The 23864-nt window shown below is 38.8% G+C and overlaps 2 protein-coding genes across 2 annotated transcripts in view; one reads left to right on the forward strand and one right to left on the reverse strand.

Moving 5' to 3' along the window:
* Positions 1 to 23864, forward strand: part of LOC106781576 (zinc finger protein 331) — a 131832-nt gene that overhangs the window by 85978 nt on the left and 21990 nt on the right. Inside the window, exon 7 of the mRNA XM_070224800.1 lies at positions 12014 to 12018. Within this exon, the coding sequence (XP_070080901.1) occupies positions 12014 to 12018 (5 nt within the window). The remainder of the gene's footprint in view (positions 1 to 12013; positions 12019 to 23864) is intronic.
* EQUCABV1R912 (vomeronasal 1 receptor equCabV1R912) lies at positions 20219 to 21115 on the reverse strand. Its single transcript, NM_001166857.1, has one exon. The coding sequence runs from the start codon at positions 21113 to 21115 to the stop codon at positions 20219 to 20221; it is 897 nt and encodes a 298-aa protein (NP_001160329.1).

Here is a 23864-nt window from a genome sequence, read left to right on the forward strand (position 1 = left end):
ATTTCAGATCACATGAATTTATAAATATGTGAGTAAAGTAAAACTATTACCAAGGTAGTGAGATTTGTCTTATATTTTCAAGACAGTCACGCAAAAAGGAATCAGTCAAGTGTAAAATCTTTTACATTTTATTAAATTGGAATAATACATTTTTTAAAGTAATAGAAGAATATTTTTAAAACAGAAAATATCACAAGATACCTTTGAGCCTGGCTGTGGCTATCTGAAACTCCTCATTATACATTTATATTTTCCCTCAGTACTGATTCCGTTTCTTTGAGAGGGAAAACAGTCTCATTAAAATGAACAGACCACAGAGGTTTCACTAGGAAAAAATTACTGTCTCCATTAAGCACTTCATACACCCAGAGTCACAAAAAACATTTCTACCCCAACAATTGCCATTTGGATACACCACTCCCGAACAGGACTACACGATTCCTGTAGATTCATCCTATTCTTTCTTAGAAGCACAGAGGTGTTGTGGGCACACCTGCAGTAATCCTAAAAATGTCATCTATGATTCCTGTAAATTAGGCTGAAGAGCAGACTGATTTCAGAACAACAGTACTTAATACATTAAAAAGTCGGGTTTCACTATCACTTGTATTAAACAGCAAGAGTCAAGGTCATAGTTGATTACCCTACAATACATTAGGAGCCAGCAGTGTTTGGTGTAGGATCCTACTACCTCAGTCAATGCCTGAGAATTATTCCTCCTTCCTGTCTGGCTTTGGCACTAGACCAGATTCAAAGCCTGAAGAATCCTTTCATTCTGCCACAATCACTTACCCAGGCTCCTCATATCCCACCTTCTTTGCACACTCTTCTTCTCAGATTGAAATAGAAAACCTCACCAGACATCTTCGAGGATACTGGATATAGTGTACTGATCATGGCAGCCAGTGCCTGGATTAGAGGGAGGCAGCCAGACCACTAGATATGGGTTTGTGATTCTCTGACCTCACTCCCAATTACAACAGCAATTATCTTTTCCACTGCAACCACCATGGGAGGACAGGCTTGGGGAACTGAGGATATTTGTCAAAAACTTTTTCCAAGTTGTTAAGTACAAAAAGCAATTACAACCTACTACTTATTTCCAGAGAGACAATTGCAGTGTTTTGAAAGGCACTTGATCCATGGAGGCAGACAGGGCTGCACGTGGAGGCCCCAGGAAATACTGAGTTGACACGCGAGGGACTGGCAATGAAGCTCATGGGTCTTGCTGAGTTCTCTGCTCCCCTCAGAAGTTTTTCTATGCAAAGTGTGTTCTTTCCTAAACTTCAGACTACTTATTGTCAGCATCGTTTAAATTCTGAGCAGGCAAGTAGAACCAAAGCACCTTAGAAGGATTTTCAAAGCCCTACGAGTCAAAGGAAGAACATGATGGAAAACTTACTGGATTTATTTGCACAACTCAATGCCAATTACTGTGGAAGTCTGAGTGATTAACTTTTTAGTAAAATAAGTTAATATTGACCCTCTGCCCAGTGGTTATAGAAAGTCTAAGTTCAACAATATCCATAGAAATTTATGTGTGTATCCCAAAGGAAAGCACCAGGATCGGAAGGTTTAACAGATTCTACAGTTCATATAACTTTCACATAAGTCAATGCTACTTTCTCAACCCCAGGGCATTAAATGGTTACCACCAGCCTTTACACTTCATTTTTGCTGAAATTTCCACAAAATTTATTCCTTTTGTAAATAAAGAAGTCACATAAAATATGAGTTACAATTAATCCTTTTTTAAAAATACAAATCTGTACTTCATCTGGGATTCCCATTGATGGGATTCAGGGCAGGCCACCCCAACATGCGCCACTCCGGCGCACGGATTATTTTGAGCTGAAGACCATAAAGGCTCAGACTCAGCAAGAAGTTTGACCTTTCCCCGCTAACTGCCTAGAAGAAATTTAAAATAAAGGCCTGTCATCAGGACAGGTCATCACCATAGATAACTTTGGGTTCTGGTAGACTGGGGGGATCCTTGCTAATCCCACTCTTGTCAAAGTTCTACTTACCAAACAGTTGCTTTTCCTTTCCTACACTACACAAACCCTCCCAACTTTCAAGTCAGAGATTAGAGCCATATGTTCAAAATCCCCTGCAACTACTACCTCTACACACACACACACAAACACAAATATATATTCCCTTAATCTTCCCCTACTGTCAGAGTAACTTCGATTGCTGTCGTCTGATAAGCAAAGAGGGATAAGCATGAAATGGCGGCTTGGGTCATATGAGTACATTTCTGAGGATCATGGCAGCGGAATCCCTACCCTGTGATATGTGGGCATTTTTCAGTAGCATTGAGGACCAGATGCTTTGGGGACACAGAGATTCTTGTACTTTCTGGAACCTAGAGCAGTGACAGTGAGGATGGAGAAAATGTTTGATAAGGCCACTTGAGAACATAGTTTTAAAAATACTGATGCTCAACTAGCTGTGGGAGATGAAGAAATTTGGGTAAAGCTGTTTAGACAGAATGGGGGAGTCATGCCCTGGGGGCATAAACAATCCAAATATCCCAGGAGCTAAATGCAAAGAAAAAGAAAACCTCCTAAGACAGTTGAAATGCACATGACAGTGACCTCTTTCTGTTTCCAATTTTATCCCACTAGCAAAACTGGTGATATTTCTCTCGCTCATTTAAATGGGGTTGGGAAATGTGGAGCTGCCCTGGGTGAGTCAGGAGCAGCGTATATTTCTGCCTCAAATCCAGTCCATCCAGTATGAAGAAGAGAAATCCACACATTCTTTCTGGGTCCATGCAGTCTTTCCAGTAGCCTGTGAGGAGTGAAGGAAGGATTTCGTCAGTTGTGGAACTTAGTACAATGGAGTCAGGTAGCAGGTTAGGCTGACACATTCAACACAGGCAGGACTGAAAGTATACTCCAGTTCTAATAAATCCCAGTCTGTATCTGTTAGTTTGTGTTTAACTAAGAAACTATAGACCTGTATTTATGAAAAAGAAGTGTCTCCTTTTGTTCTTACACTCATGGTAAGTGGGGCAAAACCCAGGACTCTAAACGCAGCACAGTGATTCTCTCACCAGGGACCCCTGTTTCTTTTTTCTCATTTCAAAATATATTTCAAAATTAGGATAATCAAAACAGTGTGGTATTGGCATTAACAAAAAGTTCAAGACCAATGGTACAGACGAGAGGGCCCAGAAAGAAGCCCATGCATTTATGGCTAAATGATGATTGACGAGGTTGCTAAAAATACATAATTGGGAAAGGCTAGTCCTTTTAATATGTGGTGTTGGGAAAGTGGAATATCCATGTGAAGAAGAAGAAAATTTGACACTTATCTCACACCATATACAAAAATCCACTCAAAATGGATTAAATACTTACACCTGAAACTCCAAAACTCCTATAAGAAAACATAGGGGGAAAGATTTGTGATCTTGATATTGGAAATGATTTCATTGATATGACACCAAAATGATACAAGCAACGAAAATGAAAATAGACAAATGGAACTGCAAAAGGTGAAGTTTCTGAACAGCAAGGAAACAGTCAACGTAATGAAAAGGCAAAGTGTAGAATAGAAAAAATATTTGCAAACCATATATTGTATATGAGGGTACTATCCAAAGCACACAAGGATCTCATGACAACTCAGCTGCAAAAAACAAATAACTAAAAAAATTGGCAACATAATCGATTAGATATTTCTCCAAGGATGTCATTCAAATTTCCGGCTGGTTTATGAGAATGTGCTCAACATCACTCATCATCAAGGAAATGCCAGTCAAAACCATAACAAAATACCACCTCACACCTATCAGCATGGCTATTATAAAAAACACAAACGATGGCACATGCTGGTGAGGATGTGGAGGAAAGGGAAGGCGGGTACACAGTTGGTGAAAACGTCAATTGTTGCAGCCACTATGGAAAACACTATCAAGTCTCCTAAAACGGAACTACAGTATGACCCAGCAATCAATCTCACTTCTCAGTATAGAACCAAAGGAATTGAAATTAGAATCCCAAAGAGCTATCTGTACTCGCAGATTTATTGCAGCATTACTAACAAGAATCAAGATATGGAAGCATTTTAAATGGCAATTGACAGGGGAATGGAGACAGAAAATGTGTGAGAGGTATTCTCACACATGTATACTTCCTCTGTATATATATTTCCAATAGAATGTTATTCAGTCAAAAAAGATAAGGAAATTCTGTCATTTGCCACAACATGAATGAACCTCAAGGACATTGTGTTAAGTGAAATAAGCCAAACACATAACACAAATACTAAATGGTACTACTTATGTGACGAATCTATCATAATCAAATTCATAGAAGCAGAAAGTGGAATGGTGGTTGCCAGAGTCTGGAAGGAGGGCCAACCACAGACGTATCGGCCAAAAGGTACAAAGTTTCAATTGCACAAGATATGGAAGTCCCACGTATCTACACATCTGTGTGGTACCAACACTGTACAACATAGTGCTTATAGTTAAAAACACTGTATTTCATACTTACAATTTTACTAAGAGGGTAGATCTTATATTAAGTGTCTTTATCACCAAAAATATAATAATAATAAATAAGAGTGGAGAAGGAAACTTTTGGAGGTGATGGATAGGTTAATGGCTTAATTTGGTAGCAATGGTGACGATTTTGTAAGTGCATATGTATCTCTACACTCATCAAGATGTATACATTAAATATGTACAACATTGTGTACATCAAAAATGAAATCAAGTTGAATCAGGACTCTGAATAAAAGGAGAACGAGTCACAAGGAAACTGGGCTATGGATGCGGAGGAGGCACAGAAACCAAGGGGCAGCTGGGGACAAATGGTACCAAAAAGACCTCGGATTCACCAATTAGGTGCAGGGAGTTTTGGAACAGAGAGGGTCTCTATGCCACCAACTATGATTAGACTTCGCAAAGCTAAAAGTTAACAATCTGTAGCTTTGCTGTGTTATTATTTAGATTAATTTTTATTAGAAGGTGTGTTCCTTATTTCATCCAAGTTTAGAGGTGCTGCGCCTACAGGAGCATTTTTCAATAGCAGCGTCAATGAGGGCTCTGACTCATGGACCAAATTCCTAACAGGCGGTCACCACCCAGCTGGAGGACTATTCTAATTTTCACCACAATGAGTATTCATAAACGTGTGGGGAAAAACTCAGAGGAAAGTTTACGGAGTTTCTGGACGAGAATGTGTGAGGCGCTGTGACTTGCAGTGTGGTATAACGGAGGGAAGATGGCGGCTCCTTTACCTCAAGTCAGGGAGGCGAGAGTGTAAGGATTCGGGAGGAGAGTTGGATACGCATCCTCTGCACTTTGAAGGGATGTGTATATATACATGCATCTTTGGAGAGAGATTACTCCGTAATGCAATAAACACGTCATGAAAGCCTTTATTTTTGAATCAAGGTTTTCATTTTAAAATGTAAATGTTTAAGATATTTTGAGAATTATATTTTTGCAATAATTCTTTAGATTCAAATTTTAATTTCCCTCTCAATGATATCACAGAGTTCCAAGAAATATTTTTACAACAGAGAGAGAGAATATTACCCACCCTTGAATAAGAGACCATCTGAAGCAGATCCTGGCTGCAGAGTTTGGGGAAGTAACTGCAGCCCCAGGATTGACCAGGACAGGAAATGTGTGAGTCTTCCAAGTCACAGGGAAAATCCTACTGAAGAGAGGACTCACATATTTTGGTTTTAGGTCACGGGCAAATTGCCCACCTGGAGGGTTGATTTGACAGCAGTTTTTCTCTTTTCTCTTAGAAGCTCTGCCTGATGTCTTCTGTGAGCTCTGCAACTCATTGTCCTCCTGTCAGCTGCTGTACTGTGGACACAGGGTCAGGTATTTCCAGACTCCCCAGAATAATGGCCTTTGGGCCGGTTCAGGCACGGGAAGGCACCAGCAGAGACCAAGGATGTTCCTTCCCCTCCCAGACTGGAGGGAAGGGACCTGTCACTCAGCGTAAGGCCTTAGATAGTCATCCATATTGTCTGAACCTCTCAATAGCTTGTTTCTTCTCACTGCTGACTGGGATTCCATGGTGTGGATTTCCCACTGTTTGTTTACCTGTCCAGCAATCCTTAGACATTTAGGTATTTTCAAGCTTTGAAGATGACCCTATGTCACAATAAACACTCCATATATCCTTCTTGGGTGATATAAATTTCTTAGTTTAAATTTGAACTGTTTATTATATTCAGAAAATTACATTTTGAAGTAATTTACTCTTTAGATTGAAATGTAAATTTCCATTTCAAAGGAGTCCACAGCGTTTTTCAAATCTTTTTACAAAGTACTAAGAACATTTCAGGACAACTAGTATATCACCAAACTCGAAAATTCCCTCTTGATAAAAAGTTGAGGTTTTGAACATCTCCCAAGAGCGGAGAAGAGCGGCTGTAAGAGCTAGTCCCACTGCAACTTCCCGGAAGATCCTACTCACAGTGGGTGGGAACGAGAATTTGAACATATCTTTTTGAGGACATGATTCAGATTAAAACAGTTGTGAAGTGCAGTTTATATGTGGGATTCAAGAGGGATGTACTATTAGACAATCCATTGGTAGAATTCATCACATTTATAGATACAAAACAAAAAATCAGGAGATCACGTTCATAGATATGAAAGCAGCTATTGGCAGAACTCACCATCGGTTTATTAAAACCCTCAAAATTAGGGACGGAAGGATCTTTCCTAACTTGACAAAACAAGTCTTCATCTTGATCATGAGGCTGAAGTAGGAAGATTCACACTGAGGACAGGAATAAAACTAAAACAGACACGAACACTTATATTATTTAGAATTGCATTGAAGGCACAGCCAAAGAAATTTAAAGTGGCAGAAGATTTGAAACAAAGAAGTAAAATCTGTTAGGGGAAAAGTATTACACATCTGGAAACACAAAGGGATTGAAAGAAAAACACTACAAAAATAATTCATTAAACGAATAGAATAGTTCATTGATATACAGAAAGCAGATTACGTATAGACAAAGAATCATAATTTCACAAATGCATACGATGATGCAGTTACAAAAGGATAAAATAAAATAAGCTATCAAGGAAAAATCTAACAAAAGATGTAAGGTATCTCTAAGAAAAAGGATGGAAGAAATTCCTGAAATATATTCAAGTAGACATGAACAAGGGAAAATCACATCATGTTCTTGCATAGGAAAACTCAGTATATACTAAAACCAATTGTCCTTAATCTAAACTATAGACTGAATTTGGCCTCAGTGCAGATACCATCAGTTAGTTACTGTAACTAGGTATATGACTGTAAAATCTTACAGATGAAAATAAAAATAAGGATAGTGAAAAAATTCTGGAAAAAAAAAAGGTGAGGGTGGGTAGTTCTATGACATGTCTTGTTTCATGAATAGACTTATAAAGCAGGGGAGATAAATATTCATAAAGATACCAAGGTGCATAAGGAGCTAATAAGAAATGAAACTAGAATGTGATTAACATCTTTAATACTTGTATTTATGAACGTGATATTCCTATCAGAAAGATTAAAAAATTTATTCTTCACATTCTATGCCAAGATAAAGTTCCAATGAAAGATAAATACATTTGGTAAAAAAAAAAAAAACAAAAAAAAAACACCTCACATCTTCTGATAAGGTTAATTCTGACAGGTTTTACCAGATTTAGTGTTTCTAAGGATGGGCACACCCCCAGGGTTCCCTACCCTGACATTTTCAGTGATATCGCTCCTCCTGAGCCCCAATTAGAATGTGAATAAAAAATCTGTCTGCTTCTTTCTTTAAGAAACTAAAAATAAAGATGCCTATCTACACAGGATGCCCAAATTATTCCGTCAGTGGACATAAGTGAGGAAAGGCACTGAATTTCAGACCCACAGAAGCATCATGTTCAGCCAGATAGGAAACGTCTCCCTGAGGCCAGAGCTTCATCATTCACAGGTGATCAAAGGCTTTCACAGGCTCTGCATTTCTCTTCAAACCACACCTTCCACACGGGCTTAGACCTGAGAATATGACACCAAATGACAGATGAACATGTCACAATTCACTGATTTCTGGCAGATCTGTGCTCTGTCAATGATCCTGTAGAGGCACAGAAACACTAGGATTTGTCCTCAAGCCATTTACCCTGTGCAGATACACTTCTAGGTTTGGACAGAAGCTTTGATCTTCATTGGGACCCTTGCTCTGTCGAACCAGCTTCTCTAGAAGTAGGACGTTCTCATCTCTCTTGAGAGTCTCCATCTCAAGGTAACTCCCCGTGCCAATATTACTGATTTAGTAAAGTTGAAAGAGGAATAAGTAAGAGGAATGCTATGCTGTGGGCGAGACATAGGATTCCTTCACCTGATTAATATCTCTAATTTATCCAAATATTGATAAATAGAGATTTGTTTCTCAAAGGTCAAAAAAGAGAAGCAACCCCAGAACAAACAGGATGTAGAAAATAGAATTAATTCTGCATGGGATTGAGCATAAGCTCAGCCATATGGTATTAACTCTACTCACCAAAAAACTTTCATCTGTGGAAGTACAATGTAAGCTCAGACAGCTGGACACTAAGAGCATGTGTTCATAACTAGAATCCCATGCTTGCATCACAGAGCAGTGGAACAGACCCAAAGAATCCTTAAGGGAAAAGTAGGGGACCAAAAGGGGAAGATGAAGCCACAGTCTGCCCTAACCTCTGGTCTAACTGATGCTACTCTCATCTTGACCCAATATGGTCTTCCCTCTCTTCTCTGGGCCTCCCTACTTCCCACCTCCATCATTTCACTATATCTCACCTACATTTTATAACAACTCAAGTTTTTCCCTTTATGTGAATCCATACCTAGCCCAAATATCAACTGTGCCTATCAGAACTCCTCAAAAATTTCATGCCTGACTCCACTGAATCCATGACTTTGAAAGTCTAAGGTTCTCCTAATTCCCTTTTTTGGAATTTTTATAATTTCTATGTATTTATAGTCTCAGGGTCTCAACTATCTTCAATTTAGTCTTCTTGGCAAAATCAGTCAACAGAAACATAGAATCAAGTCTCCCCTGTGTCAATTTAAAAATCAAATTCATCTGTTATTTTATCATCAAAAAATTTTATTGTGGAATAGCCAAAATAATTGCAATTTGGGATGTGCATGCCATGGCAAACCAGAGGCAAATACGGCAAAATAAGGAGGAAAGTTACTTTTAGAAAGAAAAGGGGATCTGTTCTAAAAAAAAATATCCATTTGGGGAAGTAAGAGTTTGGGGCTACAAAGGCTTCTCAATGGCTGAACTACAGCATTTCAAATTGGCTGGGTGATTACTAGGTGAGAGAAAAATCTTCCTTCAGAAGTAAGGTAGTTTTACTTCCTGTCCAAGATACAAGCATCCATCTCATCCTTTTTGCTGTAACTGATGAAGTGTGATAGTGTGTCAGAGCTCCCTCTACAGGCTTCCCAAGTCTAATTTAATTAAGGTTTCTTTATTAATTTCCACATTGTCTACCTTTTTTTTCATTTTGTTATTTTTTATTATTATGTTTGTAATTGCAGTAACATTGGATTATAACAATATATAGCTTTCAGATATACATCGTGATATATTTTGAATTCTGTGTAGATTACATCATGTTCACCACCCAAAAACTAATTATAGTCCAGCTCCTCACATGTGAGCTTAATCACCCCTTTTGCCCTCCCCCCTCTTTCCTTCCCCTATAGTAACCACCAATCCAATCTCTGTTGCATCCAACACAGGAGCAACAAAGTATATAAGTATATAAAGCAACTATTAACAGACCTAAAGAGAGACAATGACAGCAGCATAATAATAGTTGGGGACCTTAACACCCCACTTACATCAATGGATAGATCATCCAGACAGAAAGTCAACAAGGAAACAGTGGCCTTAAATGAAACACTACACCAAACGGACTTAATAGATATATATAGACCACTCCATCCAAAAACAGGTAAATACACATTCTTCTCAAGTGCACATGGACCATTCTCAAAGATAGACCAAATTTTGGGAAACAAACCAAGCCTTAATAAATTTAAGAAGATTGAAATCATATCAAGGATATTTTCTGACCACAATACTACAAAACTAGAAATCAACTACAAGAAAAAAGCTGGGAATGTCACAAATCATGGAGACTAAGCAACACGCTACTGTGCAACTATTTGATCAATGAAGAAATCAAAGGAGATATCAAAAAATATTTAGAGACAAATGAAAATACAACATATCAAACTTATGGGATGCAGCAAAAGTGGTACTAAGAGGGAAATTTATAGCAATACAGGCCTACCTCAACAAAGAAAAGAATCTCAAATAAACAGGCTTACCCTATACCTGAAAGAACTAGAAAATGAAGAACAAACAAAGCTCAAATTCAGTAGAAGGGAGGAGATAATAAAAATTAGAGTGGAAATAAATGAAATAGAGACTAAGAAACAACAGAAAAGATCAATGAAACTAAGAGCTGTTTCTCTGAGAAGGTAAAATTGACAAAACCCTCAGCCAGACTCACTAAGAAAAAAAGAGAGAAGACTCAAATAAATAAAATCAGAAATGAAAGAGGAGAAATTACAATGGGCATCACAGAAATACAATGGATTATAAGAGAATACCATGAAAAGCTATATGCCAACAAACTAGATAACCCAGAAGAAATCGATAAATTCTTAGAATCATACAACCTCCCAAAACAGAATGAATAAAAAATAGACAATTTAAATAGACCAATCACAAGTTCTCAAAACTTGTCTCTTTGGGAGAAAGGGAGGATACTGCAACTGACCTGGAACCTGAGATTCATCCTGAAAATCAGCCACTTCCTCCTCTTCCTACCCCTTCTTTGGGATTCCTACTCAAATGAGATGATTTTGATAAGTCACTCCTGAGTTTTCAGAATACACCCTTTTCATGGCATCAACATACTCTCTCTTCTGCTCCTACCACAGTACGGGCTGGAAGACTTTAAATTCCTAGTTCACTGTTCTGTGTGATCCTCTGCTACAAGAGTGGTTCACAGACAGCGGGCTTCTACATGGAGGCCAAAATGTACGTTTCTCCTCCTCTGTGTCAGGTGTCCTCCCAGTCATGCCCCAAAATTCTGCTACAGCAATGGGGATTTGGGCTAGATTCACCCATCCCTGAAAAAGCAAACACAGGGGGACCTGTTCCATCCCTAGGGACCACAGCCTGGACTCAGATCTTAGAAATGTGTCCAGGAATAAAGTGGGAAGAGGAACAGGCAAAGATCAGGCTATCCTGGGGATTAAGTTTAGGATTCCTTACCTGATGTATGTCTCTGATTCACCCAAATATTGATAGATTCATTTGTAGGGGGAAGAAAAACAAGAGGAACTCAGAACAAACAAGAAGTAGAAAATGGGATCAATGTTGTATGGAATCCACGTTAAGTTCAGCCATGGTGTGCCAAGCATCCTCAGAAAAAAAATAATAGTTCTTCATCTGAGGCACACTGTGGCCTCGGAAATCTTGGCACTGAGAATGCATTATCCTCACTGGAATTCCACGCCTGCATCACAGAGCAATGGAACAATCCTGAAGGATTCTTAAGGGTGAGGATGGAGACCAAAAGGAGAAAGGAACCCACAGTCTCTCTCCTACTAACTCCTTCCTGGCCCAACATGATTGCCCTGCTCTTCTCTGGGCCTCCCTACCTTCCGTCTCCATCCTCTCATCACATCTCACCTACGCTATGGAATGACACTCTAGTTCTTCCACTTATGTTCATCCACATGTGACCCAAATATCACCTGTGAATAGCTTCGCTCCTTAAAAATTTCAGGTGTGACACCATCAAATCTATGGCCTTAAAAGTCTGAAGTTTTCCCGGGCATTTTTACTAATTCCAATAGATTTGCACTCTCAGGATCTCTACCATCCTAAACTTAGTCTTCCCTGCAAAATCTACCAACCCAAGCAGAGAATTCAGTCCCCCTTTTAATTACCTCACAAAGGAATATGTTTTTTTTTTTTTTTTAAGAAGGTTCAGTGAGCCATATGGCCTTTATTAAAGACACTGTAAGATGACACATGGAGAGAGAGATGTCAGTATACCCTATAGCAAATGACTTAATAACCTCTTATAGTAATTGCTTTTCTTGTAAAGTCCCTTCTGTGCTCCTCTGTCATTAAGGACTCTCAGCTCTTCCCTTTCCAACTATGCAGTGTCCCACCCTGTTGATCACTCTCTGCTTTCTCCAAGGTCACCTCCCTGCCCAACATTTTACATTTTTTACCGTGTTTATAGTGATCGATTTGCTTTCCAAAATTTACACCCTACCTGCGCACCTAAACCCATCCTTGCTAAGAGAGTATGTGAGACTTCTCTTAGCAAAATTCAACCTATTAAGAGGGGGTGGAAGTGTGTTTGTGTGTATATATGTATGTATATATGTGAGTGCTTATACATGTGTATATAATCACACATACAGATAATTTCAGGAAGTATGAAGAGTTCAAGATTTTACCTGATTTGCTAGCAAATAAGTTAGCCCAGTTTTCCCAGATGCAGTTAGAAGATACAAGACTCCTGAGTCAGAGGAAGGGACTTTGTTATTAATGGCACAGAAAGTAACATAAGCCTAATACTTGCATTGATTCCCTTTGCCTCCCAAGCCTCACACCTTCCCAGCATTTGCCCAAAAACATTGTATTTATTTTCCTGCATGGCAAACAAATCTGTTCTTTATCCCAGAAGGAGATACTATATCTACCTTCCAAGGCTGTTTTCTACACAGATATCCTTGGGAAAACAGGCAGAAAATCTATAAATGATTCTGTCCACAAGATGCAGAAACTTGAAAATCCCATGGATATCCACTCTTCATTTCTATACTGTTTTGGCTTTTGGAAAATTTTCCCACAAATACACCACTCCACTGGATGTTCTGATTAATCACAGGCAACAGAGCCTGAGATCAATTTCATTCATCACTGGATTGAGATTACCATCAATGGGACTCCATGTGGCAGGATCAGGCTAACCAGCAGTACTGACCTCATTTTTTTTTTTTTTTGAGGAAGATCAGCTCTGAGCTAACTACTGCCAATCCTCTTTTCACTGAGGAAGACTGGCCCTGAGCTAACATCCATGCCCATCTTCCTCTACTTTATACGTGGGACGCCTACCACAGCATGGCGTGCCAAGCAGTGCCATGTCCGCACCCTGGATCTGAACTGGTGAACCCCAGGCCACTGAGAAGTGGAACGTGGGAACTTAACCTCTGCGCCACAAGGCCAGCCCCAGTATTGACCTCAGTAATGCACCCAAGGGTTTCAGACTCAACCAGCTGAATAAATATCATAAGCCATCAGGACATGCCTTAAGAAGTCAGAATACATATGGTCCAGAGAGTATAAAAGGTGACAGGGACTAGTTCCAAGGGTCGCAATGGTGTAGCCAGAGTCAGCTGACAGTCATGCTGAAGATGTCAACAACGGTGAGGCACGACTGATAGCCTCGAGAGGCAAGTCAAAGTTCCAGTGGAGGGGTCAAGGGCCTTCCCAACAGTAATACAAGCATAACAAACAGGAACTTGTTTTCCTTTCACTAGGAAACCACAAGTCTTGCATGCAGTGATGGCCTCTGCATCAGAGACAGAGTTGGGGTTGGTCATCAGCTTCATGATGGTCACTCTCTCCAGGGAATAGGCCATAATAAATCCTTCCCTATCGATAATTATTTTAAATGTCAGAGGACTTAACTCACCAATGAAAAGATGCAGAGTGGCTGGATGGAAAAACCAAGATCTAACTGTACTCTGTCTACAAAAAAACTCACTTCAGATTCAAAGACACACATAGGCTGAAAGTGAAAGGATGGAGAAAGACATTCCAAGCAAATGGTAACCAAAAGAAAGCAGAAGTGGCTGTATTTATGTCAGATGAGATAGACTTTAAGTCAAGAACTCTCCCTAGAGACAAAGAAAGCCATTTCACAATGATACAAAGGTTCAATTCAACAGGAAGATACAATAACTGTAAATGTGTATGCAGCCAACATCAGAACACCAAAGTATAATAAACAAATAGTGACAGATCTGAAAGGAAAAATGGACAGAAATATGATATAGTAGGAGAATTCAGTATCCCACTTTCAATAATGGATAGAACATCCAGACAGAAAATCACTAATGAAACAAAGGACTTGAAACAAAACTACAGACCAAGTGAACATAGTGAATGTATCAAGAACTTTTCACTAAACAGCAGAAGAATACACATTCTTCTCAAGTGCACACAAAATGCTCTCCAGGATAGATTGTGTGTTAGATCACAAAACAAGTCTTAACAAATTTAGGAAGATCAAAATCATACCAAGTATCTTTTTCAACCACAATAGAATGAAACTAGAAACCAGTAACAGCAAGAAAACAAGAAAATTCACAAGTACATAGCGACTAAATAACACACTCTTGACCAACCATTGATTCTCCCTGTTTGTCACTGGTTGAACCTCTTTGGTATACAGTAGACCAGGCTTGCTTCCTAGCTATTTTAAGTTAAATGTTTCAAAAATGTAAGGTAAAAGCTTAGAGTTTTGTGGACCACTTCTATTGGAAGCTGAGATGTTTTCTTCTTAACAAATTGAAAATGATTTAACTCAAAGCTCTTTGTGATCCCATGGAGGTGTGAGCTGCCTGCAAGAGACTGCCGGCCATCCAGGTGCTGGGGGCTCAGGAACCTCAGGGAAGGACCAATATGAGGCAACAATTGGATCTGAGAACATTAGAGTCTCCCCCAATTAGAACAGTTTATTTATCCAAGAGGAGGGACTGCATTTGTCTGTGTAGGTGACAAAGAGTAAAATGTGGAATGCAAAACTCTGCTTGTGCAGAATGCTCAATTTCCTACTGACTCCCATCAGAACATAATTCTATTTGTATTGCCCATTCACCTAAGAAGCAGAAATGTAGCCCTGGACTCAGTTCTAGGCACTGGATATTATCCTGTGTTTGCTTCAGTAATTAATTTCTAAATATATGTTTTCACTGTATTCAATTTTTCTTTATCTTTTTTCTGAGACTCATGTGGAAGAATAATTTTAACTTGAAAATTGTAAAATATTTTAATCTAAGCTTTTGTTTCCTCTTTCCATATGTTTTGTGTTAAGTTTGGCTGTTGAGGCCACAAAAGGTATCATCATTTGGAGATACTTGGATTTGATTTTTTTTTTTTTTTGATGAGGAAGATCGGCCCTGAGCTAACATCCATTGCCAATCCTCCTCTTTTTGCTTGAAGAAGATTGTTGCTGAGCTAACGTCTGTGCCAACCTTCCTCTGTTTTGTATGTGGGATGCCACTGCAGCATGGCTTGATGGGCAGTATGTAGGTCTACACCCGGGATCCAAACCCGTGAACGCTGGGCTGCCAATGTGGAGCATGTGAACTTAACCCCTACACCACTGGGATAGCCCTGTGGTTTTGATTTTTAAATAATGATAAATTAAGTTTGCAGTATTTCCAGAGACATTTGATAGGGATATTTATTCTTTTATAGAACAATAAAAATAGTAAAACTAGATTTTCACATATTCCGTAGCATCATTTATCCTCTTTAGATTTTTAACTTGAAATACCTGAGTTAATATCTCTTTTTTTTTTTTTGGAAATTCTAAAGGTGATATTGGCTGGAGTCTGAGTTGGCCAGATCACAACTTTACAGGTAGCAGAAATTTCATTCTGTCAGAACGCTCATGTGGGATAATGAACTTAAATCTCTAAAGATACGAAAGTCTGCTAAATCTTGATCTTAGTTGTGTGTGCAGTCAACACCTTAGCATCCACGGAAACAACTGTCACAGCCCCATCTTCGTATACAACGCAGAACTTCTGTCCATCGGCATTCCAGTTCATCCTTCAAAACACTGATTTATTTCTTTGTCTGTGTGAGTGTGAGGAAGATTAGCCCTGAGCTAACATCTATGCCAATCTTCCTCCACTTTGTATGTGGGAGGCCTCCACAGCACGGCTGATGAGTGGAGCAGGTCCATCCCTGGGATCTGAACCTGAAAACCATGGGCCACGGAATTGGAGGCTGGCCCCCAAACACTGATTTATTTCTATTTACATTGTTCATCATCTCCTCATACCAAGAAGCTATTTTCACAAATTTAAAAAAAAAATTAAAAAAAAAAAGTGTTCAGACTTCTTCTCCTGATAAAAGGAAACAGATGCCACTTGCATGACATCCATCCACCATCTCACTGAGTCTCTGTTTTCATGGCTGGGAGTTAGATCTTATAACAGGTGAGGGGTGAAAAAGATGAGAGTGCATTTTAGTATAAATTCTCAATTTATTTTTATGAATATTATTATGAGAAAAAATCAGAGTATCCAGGCACTCACTAGAAAAGCGGCTTGTTTCAGTAAAGAACTTTTTCAGGAGAAAGTGCAGCCGTAGGTAAACACAATGGGTGTGAGATAGTGGTTTCACGAGAATCAGTGAGGTTGCCTAAAGGACTAGGTGGTCCCTCTAAGAAGGAGTGCAATGTGTGTAAGGGAGCCTATGTCCACATCATTCTCTGAGAATAACTGACCCTCCTCCCTCAAGATGCCACCTGGACCATTACAGAATGACCCTCCTCCCTCAAGATGCCACCTGGACCATTACTGTCAAGTAGCCTGAGTGTCCTAATATTTACCTGGCCTTTCAGGCTGACAGAAGAAATTTGGCAAGGACAGAAATTCCCAGAGACGTCTCCTGTGAAGGAAACCAGTAGCATTTTGTGGAAGGAATCCGTTTCTGGGGATGATTATGTTGATGTAACAATGAGCTAACGCTCTAATTTCCCTGTACACAGTTGTGACCACATAGGTAGGGCTGTCAGGAGGGAAGTTTGTGAATACCATGGTTGTCAATGTTATCAACATGGGACAGGAATTGCTTCTGAGTTTCTGACGAGATTTTCAGGATGCTCATGCCCCTGAGATGATCAACATCTCAATTTTTTCATGATAAAATTACATTATTTATTGATGCGTATTTTAATCTTCTAGTGAGACAATGTGAGAAACGAAGAAAACACAACAATCCAGAAGTAGGAATTGACAGTCTTTGTTTTCCCACCCCATCAATTATAGTAAATAACCCAGCGAGAGAATCACAGTTAAGAGTAGGAGGAAATACGTTCCAAAACAAATTTTTTTTCACATTGTTTAATAAAATGCACAGCACACATTAGGGAAATTTTCATAAAATAATATGGATGATAACAGGTTCTCCTTGATAATTCCTTGTTCTATACTAGTTTCCTAGTACAACATAAATCAATCACCAGTGCAAGCTATATCTTTCCAGACCATCTTACGCACATTTCAGATGCAGGATAATACATAGAGTAATAACATACAGTGCACTGCTACTTTTTGATAATATTTTACACAAACATTACATTGCAATATTATACCACCAATTGCTTTTACTAATCAAGACTACTTTTGAAGACATTTCCTAACATTAAAAAGTATGAATGTACCAGAGTTTATCTATATTTTCTCATTTTAGACTTAAACATTTTGTTTTCGTGTTGTCTAGAATGTGCAACGCTTCTACAAAGATCATTGTACTTTCTGGATTTTGAACATGTGTGAGTATTATCGGGGTGGTTCTGAAAAGTGGAATTGATGGCTCATAGGTTGCATGAGCTATATTTTATTACATAACAAATTATACTTAAATTGAGCAGCTTAAAACCACAAGCTTCTATTATCGAACAATTTCTGATGGAGAAAAATCTGGGAACAGCTTTGCTAGGTGGGTTTGGGTCAGTGTCTTTCATGAAGTAGCAGCCCCACTGCCTACCAGGTCTGCTGGCATCTCAAGGCTTGGCTGCAGACTTTCAGTTTTCCCCTTAACCCTAGCTTCACAGCAAATAATGAGCCTTACCTATTTAGATTCTCTGAAATACAATGGAACATGTCAGAAAATCACTATGTTATCAGATTAGGAAATAGACGCTCATGATCAAAAAGACATAAATGTAAGGAAATGAAAGGATTCACTGAGATAATTATAAAACCTACATTTTGAATATCCAACAAACATTTAGTTACCTATTAAATTTTTTTCACTTACTCTTATATTAATGTGTAGTGATCGTTAATAAATGAAATGTTCTCTGATTGAGTATGTTTTCTAAGTTAATTTACTGATCAAAAAACGTCCAAGGACAAAAGTCTATTTACTCGGTGACCAGTTTTCTCACCCAATGTTTCATCTGTTGGGTCACATTAGTAGATCCTCTCATTGGCATGTCATGTATTCCTGAAATAAACCCTTCTAATAATTAATTAAATAATAATAATATAATATAATAATAATTAAAATTAATATTTTAATTAAGAATTTTTTATGTAAATTAATAAATTATTTTTGTTTATTTTAAAATTTTTGGTATCAGGATATAATAGTCACAAAATCTTTCTAATAGATTTCTCTTCTTTTCTGTTTTGTAAAATAGATTTGAAAGATGCCTACCCAAACCTTGAAAATATGGAGAAAGGAATTTAAAAAGCAACCAGAAAGTTGTGTTAATGTTTCCAGTATTTAAATGCTATTTATGGTTTCCTGCTTTACAACTCTTTTGTTTGTTTGTTTCCTCTTCTTCTCCTCAAAGCCCCCCAGTACATAATTGTATATTCTAGTTGTAGGTCCTTCTGGTTGTGGCATGTGGGACACCGCCTCAGCATGGCTTGATAAGTGATGCTGTGTCCGCACCCAGGATCTGAACCAGTGAAACCCTGGGTCTCAGAAGTGGAGCAAGCAAACTTAACCACTCTGCCACAGGGCCAGCCCCTTTACAATTCTTTTAAATTCAGGTTTAATATTTGATATTTTAGAGAAATCACCTTTTTATTTTTAACTTTCTAATTTATTGGTATAAGGTTAACTATATTTGTCTCAAGATGTTTTTAAAATCTCTACACTATCAGTGTTTCTTTTTTCTACTATTTATTCTTAATATTAAATGTGACTGCAGAATTCAGGAACCCTCGAGACCACCATCAGATTTAATAATTAACTAAAAGGACTCAAAGAACTCACTGAACACTGTTATACTCATAGTTAGGGTTTATTACAATGAAAAGCTACAGATTAAAATCTGCCAAGGGAAGAGGCACATAGGGCAGGGTCCAGGAGAGCTCCAAAGCAAGAAGCTTCCAGTTTTCCTCTCCCAGTGGAGTCGTCGTGGACAGTGCTGACTTCTCCCAGGAATGGGATTCTCGATTTGAGGTTTCGATTCTGTAAGTCTCATACTCTTGGATATTTCAAAGGAGCAACACCCCTCCACAAACAAAACAACTCCGTGAACTTCACCCCCAGAGTCCTCCTCCTTAGCTCCTCTATCAATGGTGGACACCTGCACATAGACCCATGACCCCATGTTGGGAACACGGAGTCCACTATGAAGCCTCTGTCTTCCCAGCAGGCTAATTGGTAGCATTGCTTAATCCAGAAGGTTCTGCCGTCTAAAATCCAAAAACCTAGTCTTTTTTTTCTGACTGTCATATTCATCAGCTCGGAGTTGAATTTCTATTAAAACCTCCTGACCTGCTTCCTGTGCACATATTGCCCCTACCAGGGCATTCTGCCCATTTTTTACCTAAAAGTATTTTTTAAATACACTACCAAAAAAAAAAGCTATATCCAAACATATACATATTTTTTTTGTTTCAAGACCTGAGGTAAGACACACAACCTGGTCTTCAATAACTCGCAGTGTGTGACAAATTATTTTGTCTCCGGCTCTATCCAGGGTCATTTGCCACAGAGCAATCATTTTTCCTTCTCTTGTTCTTGATTGATTTCTCTTCTTTTCCACTTTACTAAACTCTTCTCACACTTTTAATTCCAGGTAAATTTTAATTTGTTGGGTTTAAAGCTACACACTCATAAACTTTCCATTATCTCCAACTTATTAAATACCCCATTTTTAAGGGATTCTTAGACTCTAAGCTTCTCCAGTGCAACATTTAATAATAAGGAAATTCAAAAAGCATTTCACAGAATATTTAGTTTAGTGCCTGCTGTGCCTACTACATTATGGATTCCGTCTATTTTTCACACTCTCTCTGTGAATGCCCATTCTGGTGCTTAAACATCTGGAAGAAATGAGTTACTCATTGTATGCTCATTGCAAAAAGAAAAAGGAAAATAAAATTTACAGCTATCTAAACAGTTTATGGAATTAGGCATTCCTTCTGCAGGAGGCAGAGAAGATCCTGAGTCCTTTGGACTCATGACTCAAAAGAAAGGGGCTGACTGATGGGAAACATAAGGCGAACATAGCAGTGATGTTTAGCTGCCACCAGCTAGGATGATCAGAAAGAGCCAAGTCAATTGAAAAGATGGAGGAGAGGGTGTAAAAAGATACAAAGGTGCTCACCAGAACAAGGATGCTTTGGGTGGCTCTAGTCACAGAGGGGGATCTGCGGGAGATGCCGTTCCTGTGAATGTGTTGGACTCGCTGCTTATGTCCGTACAGGGTGAAAACCATGTAGATGCTGGCCCAGATCATGAGCCCCAAACACACAACATCAGGAGCGGTTAAAACTGCTGCAAGGAGTGATTGCGTGATCGTGTCATTCCACATCCCAGAGCAGAATCCCAAATCTTTTTTCTTTGTGATGGTCTTGTTATTCCACTTACCCGCCACATAAAGGGGAAAAATGATATTTACCAGCATGTACAGGATCCAGAACACGGTAATGCAGGGACCAGTGCACCTGAGAACTTGTACTTTAAGTTCTGCCAACCTGGAGTTCCAAGGACTGATGGTGATGGCCTGGAAGACACTCAAGAGGCAAGTGGTGCCAAGGGACACACCTCTGCCCAGTCTGAGAACATAAAAAACAAGTTTGCATCCAAAATCACTGAGGAAAATCTTCAACCCAAAAGCTTCCACTGTCTGGGGGACTCCTCTAAAGGCAATGACTAAGGAGTTGGCTACAGTTAGGTGCTTGAGAATCAAGCCGGTGGACCTTGCTCTGCATCCAGTGAAGTAAAAGAAAATATAACGATAATGAAGAGAGCAATTCCCCCAAATCCCAAATATAGTCTGTGATAAGAACACGACTCCTATCATCAAATCCCTGGTGGCAATTGTGCCATTTCCCCACGAACATGCATTCATAGTCAGAGGATCCTGCATAGAAACATGAGTGCTGTCTTATCTTAGCAAGTGAAATCCAATATTCTCCACTGACCATTAATTTCCACTTATAAATTCTTACTAACACATATTTTCCTTTCCCTAAGAGATTTGCTAGCTTTAAATATTTTCTTGTTAGCTAAGACCTAAATCTATGCACACGATGTTCTTCATGTTTTATTTATAACTTTACAACAACTATATGAGTTATATAATTTCCCTTTTACAGGCAAGGAGACCTAGGCATACAGAAGCTAAGTGATGTTTCTAAAATCTGCCACTAGCTTACCTTCTTTCTCATAAGGGGCAGCTTCAGTAGCTGACAATGAGCTTAATCGCTCTGTTGGCACAACCTCAGACTTAGTTATGTTTTTCTAACACTCCACACACAAATGCATTTTCATGTGTATATTTTGTTCATTTTCTAAAAAGACAGATTGTGCTTTCTTTTATAATTGTGCTTGTAGCAATTTACCACTTATGCCTGGTTGCTTATTTCATAGGCAAATATCACCTATAAATGTTCAGAGATCCAGATAGAATATAGATGCCCTGATCTTAGCATAATCCTAAAACAATAACCATCTGAGACAAAGTGAAGGTTATTGAATGCACAGGTGGTTCCGTGTTGGAATAAAAAGAGGAGACTTCTGCCTCCCCACCACGAGGAAGTGTACAATTGAATAATTACGTGCTAAGTAATGGGACATGAAACATGAACAGAAGAAAAAACATTGGACATGAGACCCTAAATTGTTGAAAATATACACCACATGACTACACGCCTGTTAGTGAAGGATTATTAAATAAGACTCTACTGTAATAATGTCAGAATTGCTAAAGACATTAAAACATATGCTGGTTATACAAAGATGAATACAGAGGTATAGAAATTTCCTCACTGAGTGAGTTTAAATAGTAGGAAGATGAGAAGTAAGCCTGAGAGTGGCATTACAACTATTTTTTGAAACCAGAGAAAATACCACAAAATAATTTAATATTGGAAACCACTGAAGCCCCTGACTTTTTTTTCTACTATTGAGAAATCTAAAGTCATGAAGCTATCTTTTCCTTGAACGTTCCTTCTCTGACTTCCAGATGGAAAATTGTCTTACCATAATCAACAGACACAAGAGGCTTTTGTCAACACACAAGCATCCATTTTTGGGTAGTTCTATTAAACATATTACACACCTAGAGTAAGTTAAAAAAAAACGATATCTGCTACTATTCTATATAATAGATTATTCAATTAGCTCCATCTTACCCATTATCACAGGCAAACATTTATTTTAGAAGTACATCTACTAATCCTGGAAATGTTTCCTTGTTTCTTGCAGGGAAGATTGAACAATAAGCAAAATAATTTCCAAATCACCATGCTATAGGTTTGTGGGGTTGTTTTTGGTGAGGAAGATTGGTCCAGAGCTAACATCTATGCCAATCTTCTATTTTTCACGTGGGATGCTGCCATAGCATGGCTTGATGAGTGATGCGTAGGTTCATCCAAACTTGTGAACCCCCAGCCACTGAAGCAGAGCATAAACACTTAACCAATACACCACTAGGCTGGCCCCTAGGATTTTTTAAATGAAGATTTCCTTGCAAAATCTATATATATTTCATTGTTGCAGAGATTAAAAATCAATCTCTACAATCTACACAGATTGCAATAAATTACATTAGGAGCAGCCAAGATTAAGATAGGGTCTAGAGCCACTGGTCAGTCTCCAAGAGCTCAGCACGTGCCTCAAGAATTATCTTCCTTCCTGTGTGGCTTTGGCACTGAACCTGTTTCTACCCTAGAAGAATTGCTTTTCCAGACATGAGCACTTACCCAGTCTCCTGATAAGTCCTCCTTCCCTCACAGACTCTGCCTTTCAGAGTGAAATAGAAAATACTCACCAAGTTCTTTCCTGCTCTCAGGACTGCAGGCTCAGTGTGATGATCACAACAGCCAAAGCGTGTATAAGAAGGAGGCAAACAGACCCTCAGGTATAGGGCTGTGATTCTGTAACCTCTCCTCCCCTCAGAACAGCAATTATCTTTTCACCTATAGCAGCAATAACAGTGCAGCCTTGGGGAGCTGAGAATATTTTTGAAAAACTTTGTCCCAGTTACCAACTGTCAGAAACAATTACAAGTATCTAGTGAACACTTATATAAAGAGGCCGATGAGATTAGGAGAGGCTCTTTCTTTCCCATGATCCCTGGGGGCAGACAGGGTCTCACAGGAGAGAGCAGGAAAGCCTGAGGGCTGACACTTGAGGGACTGGCTGTGTAGCATGTTGGCCTTGCTGAACTATCTGCTTCCCTGAAAAGTCTTTCTACCCAAAATCTCTCTTCAGACCCCTGAGCTGCCCCATATTTTATGTTATGGGCAGAGAAATGGAATCACTCACAAAATTCCTCGGAAGGACTTTTACTTTAGTAATAGTCATGGGAAGAACATGATGTCAATAATTGATCATTGAAATCATTGGGTTAATTTGCATAACCCAAAGCAAATACTTAGAAAACCTTGAAAGTATGAACATTTTCCAGGAAAAAACATAATTTACCAATATTGATCCCAGTAGAGATAGGAAGTCGACACAGAACAACATCGACAGAAGGAGAAGTTTATAAAAGTGCCCTGCACAAATAAAATCACCAATATTAGATGGTTTAACACGGAAATTCT

This window comes from Equus caballus, chromosome 10, assembly GCF_041296265.1.
Source record: "Equus caballus isolate H_3958 breed thoroughbred chromosome 10, TB-T2T, whole genome shotgun sequence".
Taxonomy (NCBI): Eukaryota; Metazoa; Chordata; class Mammalia; order Perissodactyla; family Equidae; genus Equus; species Equus caballus.